Source organism: Colius striatus, chromosome 6 (genome assembly GCF_028858725.1).
Source record: "Colius striatus isolate bColStr4 chromosome 6, bColStr4.1.hap1, whole genome shotgun sequence".
NCBI lineage: Eukaryota > Metazoa > Chordata > Aves > Coliiformes > Coliidae > Colius > Colius striatus.
The window spans coordinates 39984637-40007548 of NC_084764.1; the positions used below are offsets into that span (position 1 = coordinate 39984637).

The 22912-nt window shown below is 46.4% G+C and overlaps 2 protein-coding genes and 1 non-coding gene across 3 annotated transcripts in view; all 3 read left to right on the plus strand.

Annotated features, from left to right (window-relative positions):
- MTHFD1 (methylenetetrahydrofolate dehydrogenase, cyclohydrolase and formyltetrahydrofolate synthetase 1) overlaps positions 1–16655 on the plus strand; it is a 42013-nt gene extending 25358 nt beyond the window's left edge. The window contains exons 18-28 of the mRNA XM_061997818.1: positions 439–579; positions 5166–5234; positions 5767–5878; positions 6068–6207; positions 6635–6676; positions 7678–7778; positions 8598–8775; positions 9857–9964; positions 11125–11277; positions 15096–15204; positions 15359–16655. Coding sequence (XP_061853802.1) covers positions 439–579; positions 5166–5234; positions 5767–5878; positions 6068–6207; positions 6635–6676; positions 7678–7778; positions 8598–8775; positions 9857–9964; positions 11125–11277; positions 15096–15185 — 1134 coding nt within the window. The 3' untranslated portion in view covers positions 15186–15204; positions 15359–16655. The remainder of the gene's footprint in view (positions 1–438; positions 580–5165; positions 5235–5766; positions 5879–6067; positions 6208–6634; positions 6677–7677; positions 7779–8597; positions 8776–9856; positions 9965–11124; positions 11278–15095; positions 15205–15358) is intronic.
- On the plus strand, positions 3174–3245 carry TRNAG-UCC (transfer RNA glycine (anticodon UCC)). The gene has a single exon. It is a non-coding gene; the product is annotated as a tRNA-Gly (tRNA).
- Positions 16656–21002: 4347 nt separating the features above from the next.
- Positions 21003–22690, plus strand: AKAP5 (A-kinase anchoring protein 5). Its single transcript, XM_010202817.2, has one exon. It carries the CDS (start codon positions 21305–21307, stop codon positions 22688–22690), a length of 1386 nt encoding a protein of 461 aa, XP_010201119.2. The 5' UTR covers positions 21003–21304.
- Positions 22691–22912: the final 222 nt, after the last annotated feature.

A 22912-nucleotide genomic window follows, 5' to 3' on the forward strand; every position in this document is an offset into this window, starting at 1 on the left:
GTCCCTGGAGTGCTTACTTTCAATGGAGATGTCTCATTATGTCAGATGAATTCTACCCTTCATTTCCTAGAGAATCTGATTTTGGGATGAGGGACTTTTTGTCATTTACTGTACTGTTTAGTGATAGTCAGATGTATAATTTGTCAGTGTTAAGTGTTCTTACATGAGTCATTAACGTGTGTACCAGGAGAGAGTCATGTAATAGCAGTGGAATAAGTAGGGTTTATTTAATTTTGCAGTGAAAAAAGAAATGTTTTAAATGGCCAAATTAAACAAAGCGTATTCTGAAAGTAATGCTTTGGATTTCTTTTGTATGTCTGGATTTTTGGGGTTTTTGTTATGATGGTGACGATTGGCCTTGTTTCAACAATTTAACAGAGGTAAGGATTGCTGCTCGGGGATCTCAATGACTTCATCTTCTTTATTCCACTCTTGCAGGCTCAGTTTGACATCACGGTGAGCAGTGAAATCATGGCAGTTCTAGCACTCTCTGATGGCTTGGATGATATGAAAAAGCGACTGGGCAGAATGGTAGTAGCTTCCAGCAAGAGAGGAGAACCAGTTACAACAGATGACCTTGTAAGAGACTCATTCATTTCTTAAACACTTTTTCCTGTTACTTCTGACATTCCTTGGATTGAAAAGCATAAAGATGGTTCTGTCCAGACAAGACCCTTAGTATATGGAAGATCAAAGATGAAATCTTAGCCCCTGGAATTGACAAAGTGGGTTTTTTACTGCAGTGTGACTGGTACCTTATCCAGAGACTGCTTGGGTGCATGTGACCTGGGCAGGGACAGAGTCCTGTGTGATGTGGTGTGCTGTGTGTCAGGTTGAAGCTAGCACTGTAGAAATTAATAGGGAAATACATGGTAGCTTCTAGATAAACAGCAAAATTAGAAATACATACAAATGAGAACAACTCAAAATGCATCCTGCTGTCATCCTGCTTCTCAGACTCTCAGGAGCAATGAAAACATTGAGCCAGGAGCAAAGCATCACAGAGGTTTGGTTTCAGGTGATGGAATACCTTATCCTGGGAGTCTGTGGATGCTACAAAAGCCAAACCCTTTGTAAAAAGTGCAAGGTCTCCATGAGGCAGCCTTTTAGGGTCACAAGTCCTTTATTTCCACTGGATATAGTAGCACTGGTGATGTCTGTTACAAGTACATAAAGCATACTGTTTCCTAAGCAGCAGTTGCAAGCCTCAGTACTGGCTTGAAGCTGTCCTCACAGTAATTGTTAGTACAGCTTTTGGCATGTTTGTGGAGTGTGTTAGCTAGCATTCTCCCAAATGGTGCTTCAGCATGGTTTCAGGGCAATGGCCTGTGCCCCAGACACTTCTTCCAATAAATGTTTGAACATGGCCGTCCTGTTTGGAGAAGGGAAGGGCAATGGAGCCCTGCTTGTGAACTGCATCCCTGCCACTTGCCCTCAAGACAGAGAACAGGCTCAGGACTGTTGCAGTAGTCAATTAGAGATATAAAATTCATGCTTATTGCTGTCCTGTAGAGTCTGCTTTTCAAAAGACAAAGAGTATTGCAAATTTGCATGATGTGGTGCTAGTGAGGTTAGTGTTGCATTTCCTGAATGAACGTTTCCAGTGGGATAGAAGAATCCCCAGGGTGAATATCCTGACCTGTGTTCCCAGCAAGTTGAGATGCAGCACTAAGGCTTACCCAGCTCTTATCTTGCTCTGAGGTTTTTGTTTTCTTGTGCATTTGGGATTTTTTATTTGTTTGGTTTTCCTCTCAAGATAAGCCTATGAAACAGTAGATTAGCATGTGGCCTGCCTCTGGCCTGGCAGGAAAAGGACAAGGCTGGGAACCATCTATCTGTGAGTGTCCTTAAATGAGGCATTTGTTGGTAATGAGGGAGGGCCTGTGCTAAGGTTCTGTAGGCAGCTTTGAGATTTTAATTCCTAGTTCTGGTAGGCTACTAGTTTAACCTTAAGTATCTGACTTAAACCCTGTTCTTGAAAACAGGAGTCTCTCCTGCTGCCCATCAGCAGTGGAGGCAGATGGTGCTTGGGTAGAGAATTGCTTTGAGTTACCTGTAGAGTCCAAGTCATTCATCTCAAGGTTTTTTAACCTTTCTTTTTGAAAAATACAATGTATTTCATTTCGTCCATTGCAACTGCAGAATAGAGGATGGAATCAGACCTGTCCCAACAAGTTCTCTTGAATGTTAAATGTTTGCGCTGATGACAACCATTGTCTTGCATCATTGGGACTGTTTTACAGACTTCTCATGCAGGTAGAAATGTGATTGTGGAGACCAGACTGATACAGTGAGATGTCTATGTCCTTCAGCTCTGACATAACCGGTCGTGAGTGTGCTGCCAGGAAGCACAAAGAAACTGGGATAAAATGTGGAATCAAAAAGTGGCTACAGGTTTTTAGAGATGGGATGTGTTGAGGTGCTGCTGAGTGGCACAAGCCTGAAATGTCACCATGGAAATCTTACTCTGTAGTTTTCATTATTCTGGAGATGACTGAAGTTTAAAGCTTATCCTTTAAATGTTAAATAAGCTTTCATGTGGCAAGGTTGAAACTAATGAAACAAAGCAGTGAATGCCTTTAAAAAAAAACAACCTTCAACTTTCATATAATTGAGTGCTGCAATACAATTGAAATTAAAAGCAAAAAGAAATCACAGTTCAGGGTTTTCATAACTGCTGCAAACATTTGGCTCAGTGCCCATGACAGCAATTCTAGTTACTTTTGCAAGCATTGGATAACAACCAGTTTGGTTTCCATTGGAGTCTGTCGGTCACGAGGATGACCAAACCCTCATTTTCTCTTCCCAAAGCAGTTGTGGATGAAATCACAAGCTTTTCACTTTCCAAGAAACAGAATTCAGCAGGGTATATTGCTGCACCTCAGGGAAAAGGCAGGCTGCAGCGTTTGCCTTTCATCACGTCAGCCTGGTCTTTTAACTGTAAAAGTTATTTCTGCACGACACCCTTGGACAGGATGTAGCAGCTTGCTGTGACATTTTTAAGGCCAATATACAGAGCCTAGTTGCTGAAAAGAGGAAGGAAAAGGAAAGTCCGAGACAAATCCATCTTCAAAACCTAAGGAGATTGCTTTGTGCCACTGAATGGGCTCCAGTAACCAATCCATACGTGAGGGCTTGGCTGTCACTGCTGCCGGCCCGCCTTGCCCTCAGGAGCGTTGGTGGTATAGTGGTGAGCATAGCTGCCTTCCAAGCAGTTGACCCGGGTTCGATTCCCGGCCAACGCAGGCAAATTTTTGGCAGCCTGCTCTGGGTTAACCTGCTTCAACGCAGGGGTTGGACCAGATGTGCCTGAGAAGGCGGAGTTACTGAGCGCCACCTTGAAGCCCTGTCCCTGGAAGACAGGCAAAAAAAGTCTGGAGAAAGGAAGACTGTCACTTGGTTGAGGAGGATTGGGTTAGGGATCTACTAGGCAAGCTGGACGCCCATAAATGTATGGATGCATACTGCCAATGGCTCTCCATCATTTTTGAACAGTCACAGAGCACAGGTGAGGTGCCTGAGGACTCAAGGAAGGCCGATGTCACTCCAGGCATCAAAAAGGGCAAGAAGGAAAATGTGGGAAATTACAGACCAGTCGGTGTCACCTCCATCCCTGGAAAGGTGATGGAACAGCTCATGCTGGATGTCATGTCTAAGGGGAGGAAGGAGGAGAAGGTTATCAGGAGTAGTGCACGTGGATTCACCAAGGGGAAATCCTGCTTGATCAATGTGATAGCCTTCTGTGATGACATGACTGGCTGATTAGAGGAGGGGAGAGCAATAGGTGTCGTCTAGCTTGACTTCACCAGGGCTTTTAACAGTCTCCCATAACATCCTCGGGGGAAGTTCAGAAAGTGGGAGTTAGATGAGTGAACAGTGAGCTGGATTGAGAATGGGCTGAATGAGAGAGCCCAGAGGGTGTTGAGCAATGGTGCCAAGTCAAACCGAAGGCCTGTGGCCAGTGGAGTTCCACAGGGATTGGTTCTGGGGCCAGTCTTGTTCAACATATTCATCAATTACCTGGATGAGGGGACAGAGTGTACCCTCAGCAAGTTCCCTGATGGCACCAAACTGGGAGCACTGGCTGATTCCCCAGAGGCTGTGCTGCCATTCAGCGGGATCTTGACCAGCTTGAGAGTTGGGCAGAGAGGAACCTCATGAGGTTCAACAAGGACAAGTGCAGAGTCCTGCATCTGGGAAGGAACAACCCCATGCACCAGGACCTGCTGGAGAGCAGCTCTGCAGAGAGAGACCTGGGAGTCCTGGTTGATAATAAACTGAACATGAGCCAGAAATGTGCCTTCATGGCCAAGAAGGCCAGTGGCATCCTGGGATGTATCAGTGTGGGCAGCAGGACGAGGGAGGTTCTGGTCCCTCTCTACATTGCCCTGGTGAGGCCTCATCTGGAGTTCTGTGTCCAGTTCTGGGCTCCCCAGCTCAAGAGTGATAGAGAACTGCTGGAGAGGGCACAGGGCCACCAAGATTATCAAGCAACTGGAACATAACTTTTAACAAGGAAAGACTGTGAGACTTGGGGCTGTTTAGCCTGAAGAAGGCTGAGAGAGGACCTTGTCAATGCTGGTAAATACCTATAGGGTGGGTGTCAAGAGGATGGAGCCAGTCTTTTGTCTGTAGTGCCCAGTGACAGGACAAAGGGTAATGGGCACAAGCTGAAACACAGGAAATTCCACTGAAACATGAGGAAAAAACTTCACTGTTCAGATGAGGGAGCCTTGGCACAGGCTGCCCAGGGAGGGTGAGGTGTCCTTTCTCTGGCATTTGTAAGAGTGCACTTGGACACATTCCTGTGCAACCTGATTGAGGTGATCCTACTTTAGCAGGGGGTTGGGATGCTCCATTCCATCTGCTACCATTCTGTGATTCTGTAGCACTGACACAGCAACTGTTCTTTACGCCTTCGCTACAAACTGATGGCCAAGCAAGGTCACAACCAAGAGCCTGCTCCCAGCAGAAATCACAGATTCTCTTACAAGCATACAGAGGTCATTATTCTGCCTTGCCCTGACTAGAATTAGTTATATCTACAGCAACTGCTGGTTCTGATCCCAAAAGCTCATCAGGATAAAAGCAGAGCCTTTGACACTGCGTAAGACCTGTCTCAAAGTCTAAGTACATCTCAAAACTGATTGCTCTTTCTTTTCTAGGGAGTGACTGGTGCTCTGGCTGTCTTGATGAAAGATGCTATTAAACCAAACCTCATGCAGACACTAGAGGTGAGCACAGATGATTTTCTATATGTACATTCTCAGCGCCAAGAAGCAGCTGATTTATCACAATCAGCATGGGCTCACTTGGCTTAGAGTTGTGCTGTGCTTTCCTCCCTAAGGCTCTGGACTAGGGAAAAGGCTAGCTTCTTTTTAGGTTTGCTGTTGACACATGGGACGAATCCAAGGAAGCTCACTAGACTGTGCTCTCTCTCTGTTCTGTTGTCTTTAATGTCAGGAGGTGTTTTGGGAATCTAAATGATGTTTATGCAGGAGAACAGCAGCAGAGAGAGCAGAGTTGCTGGGATTTAGCCATCCTTTTTCTAAAGGGATTAATATCTGTTCTTGTGCAGATTGTTCTAATCCCATTTGCCCTGAAGTCCTTTATTACTGATAACAGTTGTTTGATCAGAAGGCTTTAAGAGCTTCTAAAAGCATTTTCCTTTACCTTCAAGTACCATAGTACTTAGCTCCTGAAATGCTGTAGATGTGCTAAATTGTACCCTCTGATTTTTTTCTCTCATATTCCCCCTTTTTCTAGGGAACACCAGTGTTTGTTCACGCTGGACCTTTTGCCAATATTGCACATGGAAATTCTTCAGTGTTGGCAGACAAAATAGCACTGAAGCTTGTGGGTAAAGAGGGATTTGTTGGTAAGTGTGTGGGGTGTGGTGTTTTGTTTGCTTGCTGTTTGCTTTGCGGAGAGGAATCTACCTCTTTCTGTCATGGCTGTCTTTAGGGGGTTTTTTTGTCTCAGGAAGAAGCTTCTGATTCTAATCAGAGCATTATTCCTCCACCCAGCAGTCTCTCACAAGCTTCTTTTCTTTTAATTCCTACTCTAGTCACAGAAGCAGGATTCGGTGCAGACATAGGCATGGAGAAATTCTTTAATATTAAGTGCCGCTATTCCGGTCTCCGGCCTCACGTGGTGGTGTTGGTCGCTACTGTCCGAGCTCTGAAAATGCATGGAGGAGGGCCTGCAGTAAGTACTTGGCAAGGTGTTCTTCAAACCTGAGAGGCTCTTGTTCTGATCCAGTCACTTAAAGCCCTGTAGGGTTCATAATTGTCTTGAGGTGTGCAGTTGTAGAAGGAATCTGTATGTCCCTGTTGCGTGTAAGCTGCTGCGCTGTAGCACGTTACAGCTACACACCTGCTTGTTCTATTGTCCTTTTGAAGTGCTTGTATGCTGGGGCACTTGTGATATTACCACAGTCACTTGTTGTATTGTGAGTACATCTTGCCATCTTTTATTCCTCCTTTTGGGGTTTTTTTTTTGCTAAGAAAACAAGGGCCAGCCTGGAGTGGAATATTGTATCTTGATGCCATTTAACAGGAATCAAGCATGAAATCCTGTCATGGATAAAAATCTTACGAGTTTCTTATTTTTTCTTCACTTCTTTTTTCCCCAGGTGACTGCTGGAGTACCTTTGCCAAAGGAGTACATGGAAGAGGTAACCTGCTTTATCTGCTGTCACAGTTGACCAGCTAACTGCAGTCATGACACAATATTGTCATGCAGTGCACGCCTGGATAGCTAGTGTGTCGTTTCTTTAGCTGACAAGGAAATGCTTCCTCATACAAGCTGTAATAGTTCTCTCCTTTTATTTCTTTCTTTTTTTATGGTGTTACTTTGGCTCTGCTCTGTCAAGCATTTATTGTACTTGACCTTGCCAGTATCCAGAGCCTTTTTGTTTCTCCTGAGCTCATGCAATTGTCTGTGAGCTCAATTTTTCATAGTAATATCCACTCTGTGTCCCCTGACCCTCTCAGCATGGAGTAATTGCCTGGCTGAAATACTGTCTCTGAAAATATTCAGAGTGCCTCTCTAATTACTCTCAGCAGCAGTAATTCTTGGTTTTATTCTCCCCCCCCAAGCTCCTTTGCAAGCAGAGAGGAAAAGGACCTGAAGTCTCAGCTTTGAATAATCTGTCTGTCTTTATGTTGCTGCAGCTTTTTCACTTGTGGATTGTCCTTTGCATGGGAAGGGGTGAAATATCTGGGTTTCCATGAATAGTCTCTGATGCTGCCAAATGCAAATGCATGTAAACCAAAAGCTGTTGCTGCACATTTCAAACAAGTGTCACAAAATTCACTGCTAATGATATTTAATACATTAAGAAGAATGTGTCATAGGGGGAAACTGGGCTTTACTGTGGGAAGATAATGAGCACAGGTGTTACTTCACTAACAAAAAAACAATTAAAAGTGATTTTTCTTACCTTGGCTTGGCAACTGAAACCAATGATTGTTAGAAACAGCCATTCCTTTTCCTGTCTTCCATCCAAAAGCATGCCCTGGTCTGGGCCATTCGGAAAGGAGTGCTGGGGATTTGCCTTTGTGGTTTCATTCCCCCTTAGACTTTTTTAACATAGGTGTGGACATAGTGGGTTTGGAACAAAAGTTTCAGTTTCCCCTGATAAAACCTGATTCCTGCTTGCTGTCTTTTTTACAGAATCTTGAACTGTTGGCAAAAGGCTGTAGTAACCTGAACAAGCAAATCCAAAATGCACAGATGTTCGGTGTCCCAGTAGTCGTGGCTGTCAATGCTTTCAAGTAAGTCAGCTTGGGGACATGGAAGTGATGCATGGGCATAAAGTTGTGACACTTGATATGCTGCATCCACCACACACTCTTGCTTTCAGTACTGTTGATGTATTGTGTGTAGCGTTTTGCATTGTTGGAAGATGCTGAGTAAATAGAGGAGCTCTGCTTGGTCATTTCAAATGCACTCCTTGGTTTAAATTAGTTTAGGATTTTATGACTATTATCTACCATGACTTGCACCCTGACTGACCAAATTCCTGTGGACAAAAGGTGCCTGTGACCATGTGGGATCTTAAACTGGTAAGAGATGAGGAGGTGCCTGTGCCATTGGCAGGTCTGCTGCATGGAATAGTTATGCCCTGCTGAGATAGGGGCTCTGCACCTTCTACTACACAGGAAATTGTGTCTGTGTGTGGCCTTTGTATACAAGCAGGAGGGCCTGAAGTGGTATGTTAAAGCTGACACCAGCTAAGGATCCGTCATCTGAAGTACATGCATATTGGCTGATCTAGGGAGATGCTGGTTTTGAGCTCATTGTGTGTATGTGATGTAGCACAACTAAATGAGCACTAGTGGTGCCTTTGTGGGTTTGCCAATACTAGGCAAAACAGTTGAAAATCTGGAAAGCTGTAGTTCCAGAGCTACCTGTCACTGTCTGCTCCTCTGTGGAACAGCCTCCTTCACCTTTCAGCAGCCTCCTGATGGCTGGATTCTGCAATTTTCTTTGAACAGCTTTTGGATCTGGGCAAAAGGGAAAATGATTAGAGCAACCAGGTAATTTCCCATGTGTGCATTCTGGTACAAATAGGCAAACTTTTCTCCTTACAGAACAGATACAAAGGCTGAGCTGGCCCTTGTAGTACAACTGGCAAAGGAAGCAGGAGCATTCGATGCTGTGGAGTGCACTCACTGGGCAGAGGGAGGTAAAGGAGCACTTACACTGGCCCGAGCTGTTCAGAGGGCATCGCAGACACCCACCAACTTCAGGTTCCTCTATAACCTGGAGGTAAGAATGTGCAGTATTGCAGAAGTACTTTGCTCATAAGGTGGAGATCATTTGGTTCCAGCAGCTTAAGTTGCCAAATGCTGTCTGAAAGGCTGCTCTGAGAAACTGAGTAGAAATTTGGTGGTAAAACACATTTATTCCACCAGTCCCAAATACCTAGTTAGCCAGTTCTTGTTGGTTTTGACTACCCAATGAAATATTGTTTACTTTTGCCACTGAGCAGTGCTGCCATGATTCTATTAGAGATGACAAACGGGTTTCTGCCATGTCAGCCATGTTCCAGGGTAGTTAAAGTTTAATTCTTGAACTTGACACCTGCATTCCTGTCAGAGCATGGAATGGAACGAGGCTGACCAAACCTGTTACGTCACTGCAGAGCTTCTGAGTGCACCCGTTGCTCAGGGTGGGATTCTGTGGAACAGAATTGGACTAGTTTAGACTTTTTTTATTGTTCACTACAAGTAATGTCCCACTACAGGTTGGGGCAGAAGAGAGTATGTGTAATGACTTTGCACACTAAGCAAATTTGACGGATGACTTAGAGGTAATTAAGTCACTGTTAGATCCCAGGTTATAGCCTGAATCTTCCTTTTAATAGCAAGCACCCATTCAAGAACCTAATGAGGTACAGAGCTATCATTATATCTACTTCAGCTACATAATAGATGCTTTCAGTTTTTCTTTCTAACCTGCTTTATTTGTGCTGTTATTTAACCATAACTTGTATTCTGTCAAATTATTTTTGTCTACTTTTTGACTTAAACTTCAGGGAAAATAAAGATGCCTCTTTTGCAGTGGAGATAATAAACATGTAAGCTCAACTTACCAGAAATACTGCTGTGTATGTGTGTTTCTCACTGTAGTAAACTAGTTTTGCTCTTACCACAAGAAACCACTGCAACAGGATAAGTGACATGTGTTTTGAAAACCCTCAAATTACTGTATAGCTTTGTTCTAACAGCAAATGGGAATGTATCTGCAGGTGAGCATTGCACAACACATCTGAGGGATTGTGGAGCTGCTGTGATGTTCTAGCTCTTTGTAGTTTGGCCACACTGACTTGCCTGTCTCTTTTTTCCAGCTCCCTGTTGTAGATAAGATCAAGCTTATTGCACAGAAGATCTACGGGGCAAGTGACATTGAGCTACTTCCAGAGGCAGAGGAGAAAGTAGCCATGTACACTAAGCAAGTGAGTTTTCCATATCACCTGGTGCCAGTGGTGCTTTTCATTTAAACTATTTCTATTGAATAGTGGTGGATGTTCAAACTGTGTGTGAAGGGAATTGTCACTCAAAACATGTCCTTGTCCAGGACTCATTAGACGCTACTGTGGCAGAGGAGGAAGAGGAGGTGGTACGGGAAGGGAGAAACTGGTCCTGGCTTTTAGGGGAGAAGACAGAACTCATCTAACCTGAGAGAGAAAGACAGGAGAATTCAGGGATCTTTCTCTACTTCACTCTCCAGTCCTTTAGCAATTTGGTAACCGAATTGTGGTCATGTTGGTACTAAATAGTCTGTGATGATTTCTTTTACCTTGTTCCCCTGTGTTGTCTAATCAGTTTTTGAACCCATATGCATTTTTTAGGAGTCTCAGTTACACTGTGGACAGAGTTCCACAAGTGATGCAATAGTTCTTGTGGAAAAAAAAACATCCTGTTTTTCTAAGTCTTGAACCTGGCGTCTGGTTGTTGAATTTGGTGCTTTCTGGTGGTTGTGCTGCTTTTACTCATCTCTGGTGTGACACTGGTGGGAATTTACCTGCTTCTGCATTAATGAAGGGCTTTGAAGCGAAGAGCAGTGTGAGAACCAACCGTTGTTTGTTTTTTACAGTGTGCTCTTGCTTGTGCAATCCGTTTACTACTGGCAAATACTAGCTTCTTGCTTTCATGTTTCTTGTATGTTCCTTTACAAGCCTCATCAAAAAACTGTAGGCATGTAATTGCCACTTCCTCACAACCTGTAATTATATTGATCAATCATTCCTAATTGGCCTCAGCTGAACAAGCACTTCAGATGTGAGCTGTTTAAACTTTTGGGAAGAGGATAGAAAGTAAGTTTGTTACCAAGGTTGTGCATCTAACACTTCCACACCGTTTCTTATTTTTGTCATTTGGATGTCCTGGGAGCAGGAAGAGAATTTGGGAGAAGGAATAGGAATGCAGAATTGTCAATGGGTCTGGCAAGCTGTGGGTGAAGCAGTTGGTGAGGAGTCAAATGTCTTGATATGATGTCTTCTGTTGCAGAGAACAGCAGATTAGAGCAATTACCTTTGTGCACAGGAAAAGTGATGGGGTTTTCACTCATTTCTCTCCTCTTTCTCCCTCTATCTCATTTCATTGCCTTTCCCAGGGGTTTGGAAACCTGCCAATCTGCATGGCTAAAACTCACTTATCGTTATCTCATGACCCTGAACGAAAAGGAGCACCCACAGGTTTCGTTCTGCCCATCCGAGACATCCGGGCCAGCGTTGGGGCTGGGTTCCTCTATCCGCTGGTTGGAACGGTACGTGTGGGCCTAGGGAGAAACTGCAGGTGCAGTCCAGTAGGCACTACAAAAGGTATCTTAAATTGGGACAGTCCTGGTCATTAGCAGTTGGTTTTTTAATAGTCCAGGGTATTTAGATGCCCTTAAGTGGTTTTGTTTCAGGAGGAAGCTGAAACAGACCATCTGACCATTGGAATACTTTTCAAGCCCGCAGTGTAATCCTCAGGTCTCACATCTCTGTCTTCCTTGATCTGGAGGAAAGAGTGAGCTCTGTAGCTAATAGATTCTGGGAACTGCCCTCTGTTAGAGGGGAGGAGAGGAGTCCTCAGCCCACCTAATTGCTGTTTGTGACTTTATATTCCCAGTGAAAGCACTTTGCAGTGCTGCAGGTCAAGTCTGTAGACACCTGCAGATCGGAGTAGAACAGGACAACTCCTCCAGAGCTTACAAAGCAAACAGCTTTTGATGAGACACCTCCAACGTGAAGCTGACCTGAACTATTAATCACTTATCAGTCTCCCCTCCCGTTTGGTTTGGTTTTGCTGACCATCTGTTTGCTGTTCAGCCTCCATCACTTCCACCATTCCATTTCACTGTGCCTTTGAGTGTGCAGTTTCTGTTCTTTAACGTGATTGGCATAGTGTCGGCTTAGAGTTGAGAGAGTAGCTACAGTGGAGATGGAATCCTGGAATGACTTTGCTATGAATTGCCTGGCAGAATGAGGAGGGCCTGCAAAATCAACTAACATTCAGATTTGGATCTGAGGAAAGAATGTCAGGATGAAAAGATCTACTGGAAATCAGACCTGAGGAATCTCTTCTGGGCAAATATTAGATTCTTTTAGGAGATTGTGCAGTTGCAGCAAGCAGCTCTGCTGTTTTCTTTTCTCATGTGTGTGCCTGAACCTGCTTCTGAAGTCTTCATAGCAACATTTTTTTAAGGGTGCACACCTCACATGATGAAAACTTGCTGATTTTAAGAGCTGGATCCCTTTTTCCTTCAAATGCTAGATAGAGCCAAGTATTGGTTATCTTTGGGTTTGGGTTTTTTTTGAAAACAGATAGGTAAGGGTTTCTAGATTAGCCAGTGTAAATAAAATAACCACATCCTGATTAAAGCCTGACTCATCCATCTTTTTAAAGAGTAATTTGTGTTTTGGTGTAAAGTGTAAGATGGCATGTTTGTTCTTGCTTGTGAAAGCAAAGAATTAATCCAAACAATGATTTATTAGTGTTTTTTATAAGCACTGGAGCTGGAAAGGATACACAGCATCAATAAGCTACACGAGAGAAAGATGTTTTCAGACGTTAAAACTAACATTTTGGCTCTCTTTCTGATTCCTTCAGTTTCTATGGAGTTAGAGTCTTTCTTTTCTGCTCCTTTCTCAGATTCCTAATGTTTTCTTGGACATGTAGTAAATCACGGTGTTCATTCTGCCAGAATTAACAGTAAGCCCTTTGGTTAGGGATGTGAAAGTCGCTCTTCTGTGGTGTCTACAAAGCCAGGGAAGGGTCATCCTTTTGAGAAGCAATTCCAGGGCATTTTGAATCCCATCACTATTTTAAACCCATTCAGCAGGAGGTGTGTTAGCCTCAGAATAAATCTTTGGCAGCAGCCATTGAAGTGTGAGCCGAAAATGCAGCAAAAACGTAGCTCCATGCAGAAGCTTTGATGAGAGATTTGAGGTAAAATTAATCACAGGTGCATGAGTACTCTTGTTGTCTGAAGTTAATCACAAAGATGTGTCACACTTGGTTTTTTCCTCAGCTTCTGATTGTTGGGTTTTTTCCCTTTCTGGTTCAAAACTGCAGCTGTTGTACTTTGAGCCTTTAAAGGAAATAAAATTTCAGAAATTACCTAGATTTAACTTTGAGCATGGAAGGTAATGGAAGTGAAATAAATGACAGGACCCAAATCTCTTGGGTTTCTTTCCTGGTGCTGCTGATGAAGTAAAACCAAATTGTTTATTCAGCTCTGTTTTTTCAGTTCCTGAATGGTATTTATTTTAGGAAGTTCCACAAGTGCAGTAAATAATCCATGTTCAGTTGGGATTTGTTTTGTTGGAAGTCTTGCCAAAAGGATTGATGATAAACATGTGGTCTAATTTTGTCATGTAAGTAAATAGTGTGAATTGCCCTGTGTTCTAGCTGAGCACGTGGGGTATTGAAGGGCAGGAGGATAATGGAGGAAAAGTTCCTTTATTCAGTTCTGAAAGTAGCTGAGCACATTAAGCACTGTAGACACTTGTACAGTGAATCAGTAGCCTAAATGGAAATGATCCTGTACTGAAAAGAGGAAAATTGACCACTCCTTTCAAAATAGAAAGTGCAAGAAACAGTCAGGCCCATCTTCAGCAATATGCCCCCACCACTCTATTGAATGTGACCATCCCAGCTTCTCCTGTGGCCCTCTGAATCTGTAGGTAGAGACCTGTAAAGCTCCAATTCTTCAGTGGCACATACATAAATAGGAGGTTTCTTGCTCTGCGTGACTATGGTGAGAACAGGAAAACCCTTCTGGGCATTTTGAGTCTCTTAATACCTTGCCTCTTGAGAGCAAAATATTTACACAGCTAAACAGAAAGACAAGGAATGAGGGTCTTCTCTGTAACTCCCTTAATTCTCTGTAGACCCCCTATTCTCTGTCTGGGAAAGCAGTGGCTCTGACAAAGAGCTCGTGCAGCTCCTGGAATTCGTTGCCAAGAGAAAGCTTTAAGTGATTTTTGGTTTTTACCTCCAAGTAAGCTATGCAAAGTTTGCAGTGGTGTGTTGCTGGACTGGCATTAGCACTTGTAAACAGCTTGGGAAAATAGGATGAGACTCCAAAAGCTCCTTGAACAGTTCTGAGAACTGCAGAAAATGCCTAACCAACAAAGCTTTGCCTCCTTGCTGCTCAGCTTATTATCAAAAGGAAGATGGGGAGGTAATTTGATTAGCGTGCAAAATACTTGCTCAGGGAGAAAATACCAGGTTGCCAGAGAGATCTTTAATCTAATGGAGACAGGCATAACAATACTGATTGTGAAAGCTGAGGCTGGATGTTGCAGATAGAAAATGAGACCTCAAAGCTTTTTCTTGAAGGGGTGAATGACTGCTGGCACAAACTGCCAAGCAGGGTCACGACTCACCCACCTTTGTAGAACACCCACGTTGGCTGAGTTAGGGAAGGGGAAATCCTGCCAGCTGCATTAGTAATTCAAGCCAAGTGCAGATCCCACCAGCTTTGTGTTCTGTGGCTCTGGAACTGGGCAGTGGGACAGTGGCTTGAGGTAGGTGTAGTGCTGGGAGCTGTTTTGCCAATGCACAGCCCTTCTGACTTGAACACCTCAGAGGAGTTCCAGGCAGGAGAACTGTCCTCTCTCTATTTCAGTTTATCTCATGAAAAAATAAACTCTTCTGAACAACAATTCTTCCTAATTATTACACATTTCTAGACTCTTAAGGAATTTTTATCAACTGAGACTTTACAGTTGGCAAAGTCATATTAAAACATGTTTCCTCATTTTAATAACCAAGAAACTGCCACAGGTGATTGCTGTCTCACCACAGCCAAGTCCATAAATGCCTGGTCAGCTGCATGTCTAGAGCACTTTGCTAGATCTTGGGCTCTCTCATGGGCAGAGGCAGAAGCCAAACTAAATCCTCATTGTAAAAAGCCAAAAACCCCAGATCTGTCTCCTTGAGCCAGGAGTTGCTGAATGTCACAGTATGCTTCAAAGTGGTACACATCCAACTAGTATGTATGTGTGCAAGGAGCTGCACTGGCTGGGACTGTGTGACAGCTTCTGCATGAAACTATGCTGCTTCCACTTTAACATTTTATCTCTTGTTGTCCAGATGAGCACCATGCCAGGACTTCCTACAAGACCCTGTTTCTATGACATAGACTTGGACCCGGTGTCAGGAGCAGTAAGTGGGCTCTTTTGAAAGGAATTATTAACCAGAGGTAGGTGCCTTCTTGAGCTTTATTTCTCATCTGAAGAGAATGGAGTTAATCACATATTTATACCATATGTTTCCAAATGGCATTTGGTGATAATTCAGCCTGAAAGTTGCCTGCAGAACTATATAATAGTAATTAAATTTCTTTTTCTTTTTAGCTGCCAGAAGAGCACCTGATGAGTCACGTAAACGGAACCATGCCCTGTTGTGCTTCTCTTAAGTCAAAACAAAGATGACTGAGAGTGTAGTGCAAGAAGGGACTGGAAGGAGAGGTGCTAAAGAATCGACCACTTTTAATCTGTAATGATTTTTAAACTGCTGTGTTCCAAGCTAGTTGACACTGAGCATCTAATGCATACTTCCTCTACAGACCTCCTGCTTCCTAATCGTAGCTGAAGCAGAATACAGAAGCTTGGCTTTAGTGACCTCTCTTGATTCAGTAACATGATTTTAATAATTACAAATCCTAAAGCTGGAGCTGTGTGAAACACTCTTGGGGACCTAATTGTCTCAACCATAGGTGGGTTTTTTTTAGCATATATTATCTTTGAAAGTCTTGTGAGCTGCATATTCCTGTTTGCTGCACTGAATTCGATATTCCACTTCTCTCGCTACGGGAGAGGCCACTGGGCTCTGCAACTGCACCAGTGTCATTTAGAAGAGGGAGCAAAGCGGAATCCCCCTTCCCTCTTCTCATCTCTCTGCAGAAGTGCTTACCCTGGCTTCTACTGCACATTATTCCTGTGGGCTCCTGAGCCACATCCAGTTCCCTGTTTAGAAAGCTCGTCTGTGAGTGCCATATTCTACTGTCAGTAGACATCAAACCAAGGAGGCTCCTTCCTTGGAGGTCTTCAAGACTCACCTGGACACGTTCCTGTGTGACCTGATCTAGGTGGGACCTGCTTCTGCAGAGGGGTTGGATTGGATGATCTCTAAAGGTCCCCTCCAACCCCTACCATTCTATGAAGCTGTGGATATCAGATCTGTAGGGACTGGATCTTTGGGCCATTATCCGTGACTTCTACCAAATGTGTCTTTTGAACTATTTTTACACTCAACCATGACCACGGTTGCACTGTTGACAAGCCTTGTGTCCTACAGTCCCTTTGTGGTGAACAGGAGATGACATGAGTAGTGCTCAAGTCTCTTGTAGCAGGTTTTGTGAGCAGGCCAAAAAACAATCATCCTGTGACATAAAAACATCATGGCTGCCAGTTTTTTAACTAACACAAACCGGTAAATACTTCAAGTGCTTTTGGGGTTTTAATGTATGCACTGAGATTACTGAAGCAGAACTGGTGTGATTAACTGTACAAAGCAGCAATCTTGGTATTGACAAGCAGGAGTGATTATTGCAGCAATAAGTCGCCTGCAATGCACCACCGTGTGCGTGCGTTTGGTCTTGTTTCCTTTCCTAGGTGTTGTGTGTCATCTGTAGGCAATAAACTACCTGAATTATTCTGTGCATTTTGAGACACTTGTGGTTGGCTGCAAAAGATCTGAATTTTAAGTCTTGCAAGGCCCATCTGCTGGCAGCAGAACTGAATCTAAAAACACTCGGGTTTTGGTGAGAGCTGGGAGGATCGGGACGTAGGTGTGCACCAGCGTAAGGGCACAGCTGTAGTACACAGATCCCGGGTATAGATAGAGAAGGAGATATCTGTATATCCCCAGTTATTCATGAGGGGAGAATAATGATATTAAAATGAGCTGGTTCTCACAGAGGCAGCCAGAACAGCTTCAGTCACCACACGAGCCGCTGAGATGCAGCCGCAGCCTCCTAACATTTTCTTTTTGCTGGTGTTTGGCTGAGGATGAGTTGGCAGCCAGGGTGGCTGGAGCACAGGGGGCTTCTGGCAGAGGGGCAGAAGGGCTGCTCCCCAGTTGCTGCCCCAGCCCCTCTGTCTGCCTGAAGGTGCCTCCTCACCCGCTGTACCTCGGCCCAGCCTTCCCTTGAAGCAGGTTGCCAGAGCTGATGCTGCCAAGTCTGCTGTCAGTTCCTACATTAATCTTCCCTGCTACACTGCTTTCCTGCGAGTGCTCTGTGTTCCACCTTCATTTTATGCTTATGAAAGATGGGAGAAGTGCAAATTTATGCTAAGATTAGCCTCCTTTTAGTTTAGCATGAGATCATAGGCATGTGCCTGAGAGAGATGGTTCAAGGGGTTGCTAGTCCACCTCCTTCAGTGAGGCAAAGCAGCAGCTCGGCCATCATGCAGCTGCTCAGGGTTTGCTGCCGTGGCAGGGCTGGAGGCAACAAATATTAGGGCCAAAAAACAGCCCCAGGCATCTCTAGAGGTTAGTGGGGAACGTTTTCCTCTGCTCTCTGCTTTCAGCCTGTCAGATGCCAGCCCTCCAGCATCCTTACTCTCAACCTTTCGGCGCTGATCCAGAAATAGGTTGTTTTTCTCTTAACTCTCTCCTTTGCAGCTAACAACACCAGCTACTTCTTGTCCTATCAAATAGGACACAAAGGACACTTAATTTCTTCTAACTAAATATCCGAAGGTTGTCTTCTCTTCCTGTTGCCTAGAGAAAAAACTAATTAGGTACAAATTTGTTGTCTGTAGGCCCAGAGCCCTAAGCTGGCAGTGCAGCCGCCTGCTCCCCAGCCATGCCGTAATGAGTCCTGCATCGTGTTAGCTAAGAAACAACACAGACTGTTAGGGGTTTTTTTCCTTTACTTAGTGACAGGGACAAAAGGAGAAAGTGTGGTGTGTCTGGCTTGCTGCACGTCACCAGCGCTTCAGCGTGGGCCTAGAAAGAAAAGTAGAGCCTACAGCTGGGCCTGGCTCTTCTTTCAAGCTTATCCATCTTCTGCCCAGCTCCTTTGACTGCCATAGCCCCTGTTATTTATTGCCCGTGCACCGTAGCCTTTGGTGCTGCCATCTTCCCCTGGAGCAGCAGGAAGAATTGGATTCTGAAGGGGATTGATGACAGCCTGCCTCTGCTGTGCCAGCCCTGAGGCAGCACACACATTATCCTCCTCACCTTAGCCCTTTTTCTCACCCTTCTCTCCTCCCTCCTGCCTCCCACTGCAACGAGGGAAAGCTTCTTCACACACAGGGGCCGTGCTGGGCTGTAATGCAGCAGGGGGCTGTAATGAGAACTTCTGGCCCACGCCATGGAGAAGAGGGATTTCCAGAGGAGGGTTGTTACCCTGAGTGCAGCAAGCAAACATGGTTCAGAGGGGAGCTTTTGAAACAGCAGTTCTCGTGGTAGCTCAATCCCCGTTTCTGCCCTCCTGCCTGATGTTTCAGCCCAACAAACCCATTTTGTACCCTTTTTTCAGCAAAGAAGGTAAGGGAGGGGGAGGCCATGTGTGTTTTTCTAAGGCTGGCCTACACTGGAAGCTGTTGGCAGGTTCAAAGTGTGCTCTGTGTGTGGCTTCTTATGTGCAAACAATCTGAGAAGTAGTTAAGGTCCTTAAAAGGTTTGTGGGCGTCAGGCAGCTCCCCGTGGAGGTGAATGGGGACATTCAGGCGTCAGAACTATAGTTTCATGTGTAGTTTCATCGGTGGCATTTGGAAGTCCTTCTTCTGGAGGCCCTCACATCAATCTCTAACAGCTGGAGTTGCAGTTTTTTTAAAGTCAGCTCTCAGCTGAAGGAAAAAAGGCTGATACGAGAGAGGCACTTCTCTGGTGTTTCGGGCAAGGGTTAGTTTAAGCCTAAGAACGGTCCTTGCCACGACCTTTGAAGGTGTAGCTCCCACAGCAGCCCCAACTGTGTGCTTAAAGCTGCAAACGTTCCTGGTGGGACAAAAAAAAGACCAAGAACAAGCCCAGCTGCCAGGAGCGAGCCCCCCTTCCTTCCCCCGGAGCCAGGCAAAAGCTGGATCCGCAGATGCCAGCGGTCTCTTCCGCCGGGGTGTGTGTGCCCTCTCTCCCTGTGCCATTGGAACCCAAACTGAGAACCGCAGCTCGGCGCCGAGGGAGACCTTCGCCTGGAGCATAGCTGGCGATTTGCGCGTCTGCTGCTGTGCACGACCTGTGAGGAGATGAGAGGGGAGAGGGCTCCTGCCCCAGGAGCAGGGATGCCGCCTTGCGAAAGGAAAGGCTGCGGATCCGCGGGCAGGGCGGAGATGCGTTCCCGCAGGAGGAGGGATGCTGCCCGCACGCGGGGTGGTCCCGCGCCCCCTCCCCTTTCCGTCGGGAGGCTGCGAGCGGGGGCCGGGGGGCGGGCCGGGGGCCGGCGGGGCGGGCCGGGGCGGGCGGCAGAGCCCTCCCCGCTGGCCCGGGGGGCGCGGCTGCGGCGGGAGACGGCGGAGCGGGCGCGGAGCGGAGCGGGCGCAGGTGAGGGCGCGGGCGCGCAGCGGCGGGGGGCGGCGGGCGGGGGCGGCGGCGCCGAGGAGCATCGCCCCCGTCACCCCGCTCGCACGGGTTCGCAGCTCGGGGAGGACCGCGCTTACCCGGGCTGCGGGGAGGAGGGGAGCGGCGGGGCCGGGGGCGACATCCTCCCTCCCGAATGTCCCCAAACTTATGGGGCCGCGGAGGCTGCGGCGGGGCCGGGCGGCACACGGGATCGTGCTCCCCTCAAAAAAAATGACACTGGAAAAAATGTGGTCATTAAAACCCATAAAGAAATCAGCGCTAATGTGTCCGGGGGGAGCGCGCCCCGCCGCAGCCCCGCTCTCACCAGCCTTCTACTTAACAGCAAAGTGCAAAACGGGGTGAAGAGACTTGCCTGGAGTCCCCGAGCCATCCCGGTGAAGTTGGGTCTGTTTGCAGTAACACGTTTTGGCGTCTTTGGGTCCAGAAATGTTTCTGGAGATGCTTAAGGCAGCGCTTTTTAATTTGACTTAATTTGATTAAAGTGTGACATACATCTCACGATATCATCTCCCCGATGAACACACGCGGTGTTAATTGAGGTTGCCATGGGAGGCATGCACGTAGTATAAATAAGCTCCCTTTTTACCATGTGATTTGGCTTTTGTATTCCACAAGCCTGCTTTTTGTATTCTGTGTTTCTTTTGCATATTGTCATATGGTGCATTAAAGATAAAAATATCTGCTGTCTCAGGGTGTAATTTCCCTAGCTGGAACTATGAGTGCATATGGAGCGGTGGGGAAAAGATTTAGCTAACCGTGGGAGAAGCAAATATATGCGTGTGCATGTGTAATATGTGTTTGCCATCATATGGATGGTTTGAAATGGAAAGAGAAAAGTCACCTTTTTACCACAGAAAATGGCAAAATAAATCTGTGCTGGAGCATCACTGGGTTGATGTCTTGATGGCCTGATTTTGCCTTTGGGCATTGATGCTAATTAGTGGGGAAAAGCCAGCCGTGGTGCACCCAGAGGTAGAACTGCTTTTCCAGCCATGGCCTGCTTCCCAAAAGGAAATAGTTCTTTGTGAAAAAAAACAACCCAAACTTTTAAATACTTTCTTAAAAGGATAAATAAATTGCTCTACGGGTCTAATGATTTCTTTGTTGTGTTACAGATAAAAAGATGGAAGCGTCGGCCATGCGTCGCAGCAAACCTCCCGTAACCTGCAAGGGGAACTGAAGCAGAAAGCAAAGCCAAGACAAAGCAGCATCTGACCTTGTCACTGGGGGCAGGAAACAGCCACTGGCTGCCGCTGGTTTTACTGGTGCTTCAATCAAGCTCCCTGTGCAGTCTGGAATCGCAGAGAGCTCAAGGAAGTGCAAGTTCTTGCCAGGTCCGTGGGGTGAATAAAAATTGTTAACTCTTGGCTTGATTTGTCATCCTTTGGGGGAAAAAATAAGTAAGTAATGTCAGCCTGGCAATTAAGTAGTCGTGCTGTTAGACTGAGAGCAACTTGAAGTGGGTTGTCCCGGAGGTGAGTGACTGTGGCCAGCAAAGCCCAGGAGAAGCCTATTCGACTTCACATCTACTCAGGATTCCTCGGAGAAGAGATGAAGTGAGCAATAAGCCAAAGTAGGAGTTATAAAGCAGATGTGATAGCTTCAGCAGAACTCCTCTTTGCTGCCACATCCGCTCGTTAAAACGCAACTGACGTTGTCTTGAGAACAATTGGAGGCAAAAATGCACTTTGAGCATCTCTGCAGTTCCTGTGTCTGATGCAGGAATCCAGAAAATCGGCCATACAGACCGCAAACGAAGGAGGGGAGCAAAGATGGTGAAGGCAGCTAAGGAAATCCAAATGGAGAACCCAAGAGAGGCAGAGGCTCCCAGCACAGGGGCGACTTGCTCCCCACCAGAGGAGCAGACAGAAAAACCTTCCATGCTCTGCTTTAAGAAGCGGAAGAAGCACTGTAAGAAGGGGCTGACAGTGAAGGATGCGTGTGAAGGAGCCTCGGAGGAGAAAAGCCAAGGTGTCAGCACTGACCACGGGGAGGCAAAAGCTTCTAACCAGCCACAATCCTCCAAAGGAGCCTGGGCAGCCATCAGAAACCTCACGAGGCCTCGGAGAAGGCAGAAATCCTCCTCGCGGAAGAAGGCGTCTTCCGATTGCCAAGTGCAGCTGGAGGTGGATACTGAGGAGGGCTGTGCCCAAGGCCTGCCAAAGAAACGGCCGAGCTCTGGGGTGAAGATGCCCTGTGTACGGTTCTCGAGAGGCAAGAAAAAACCCAGCCCCTCCGAAGCAGTGGAGGAGTCGGAGGGCAGCGTTCAAGCAAACGAGGTGATGGGTGTTTTGAGTAAAGCTACTGAAGAGCTGGAGGATTTGGCCCCGACGGACAAGTCCGAATCCTTCAGCCCCGTGGCTGTGGAGGATGACCAGGGTACAGCAAAGGAAAGTGACGGCTCTGTTGGGAAGAGTGAGCCCTTGACAGAGCCCACACCTGCTGCAGAGGAACATCCAGAGAGCACCACTCAGCCAGAGATAACCGATTCCGAGGAGGTTAATGAAACAGCCCAGGAGAAGCTGCAGGAGGGGAGCCTGCCCCAAACCCCAGTCCATGAGGAAAGCAGGGAAGTTGCTCCCGAAACACCCCTTCCCGAGGATCAACCCGACAGCACCCCTGAAACCACTGAGCTGCAGGAAATCCCTAATACCTGCCGAGAGCTGCCCGAAGGCGATAAGTCACAAAAGAGCGTAAATCCTCCCGAGGAGCACAAAGCCGAAGAGACTGTGATGGACTTCGTTCAGGTTAAAGGCGATGCAGTGAGCGTGCAGGGCTGCTCCAGCCATCAGGTGACATTAGAAGCGAACGCAAGCGTCGGCATCGTCATCACTGTCACCGAGGCCGAGGACTCTGACAACACCGACTCTGACCAGGCCTACGAGCCGTCCCCGGTTTTGCACCGGAGTAAGCAGAAAGGGAACAAAAAATCAAGCGGGAGCTTTGACGTTGGTAAAAAAGAAGGCCCCGAGGCTGGTGGCGGACCCCAGGCAGAGGAGAAAGGCCTGGGTGACCAGGGGCACAGGACTGGAGAGCAGTACGAATTGCTCCTCATAGAAACCGCCTCTTCCCTCGTGAAGGCGGCCATTCAGTCGTCCATAGAGCAGCTGGTCAACGAAATGGCCCTGGAACAGAATAAACACAACAGTTTTCTGTGATGGCAGCGGTGCCCCCCAAGAGAAGGAGTACAGGGAGTGATTTAAAGCTCCGTTTGGCCTGTGGGGGTGCGTGGAGAGCTTGAAGGGCTCCCGGGGCTGAGGTGTAGTTAATCCTGCATGCCTGTTCAGTCTTGTGTCTGTGTGAAACGGATCCTGGGATGTGGGGCAGACCCTGCTACGTACGGCGTGTCCCCTGGGGCTGGGGCTTCAGAGAGCACCATC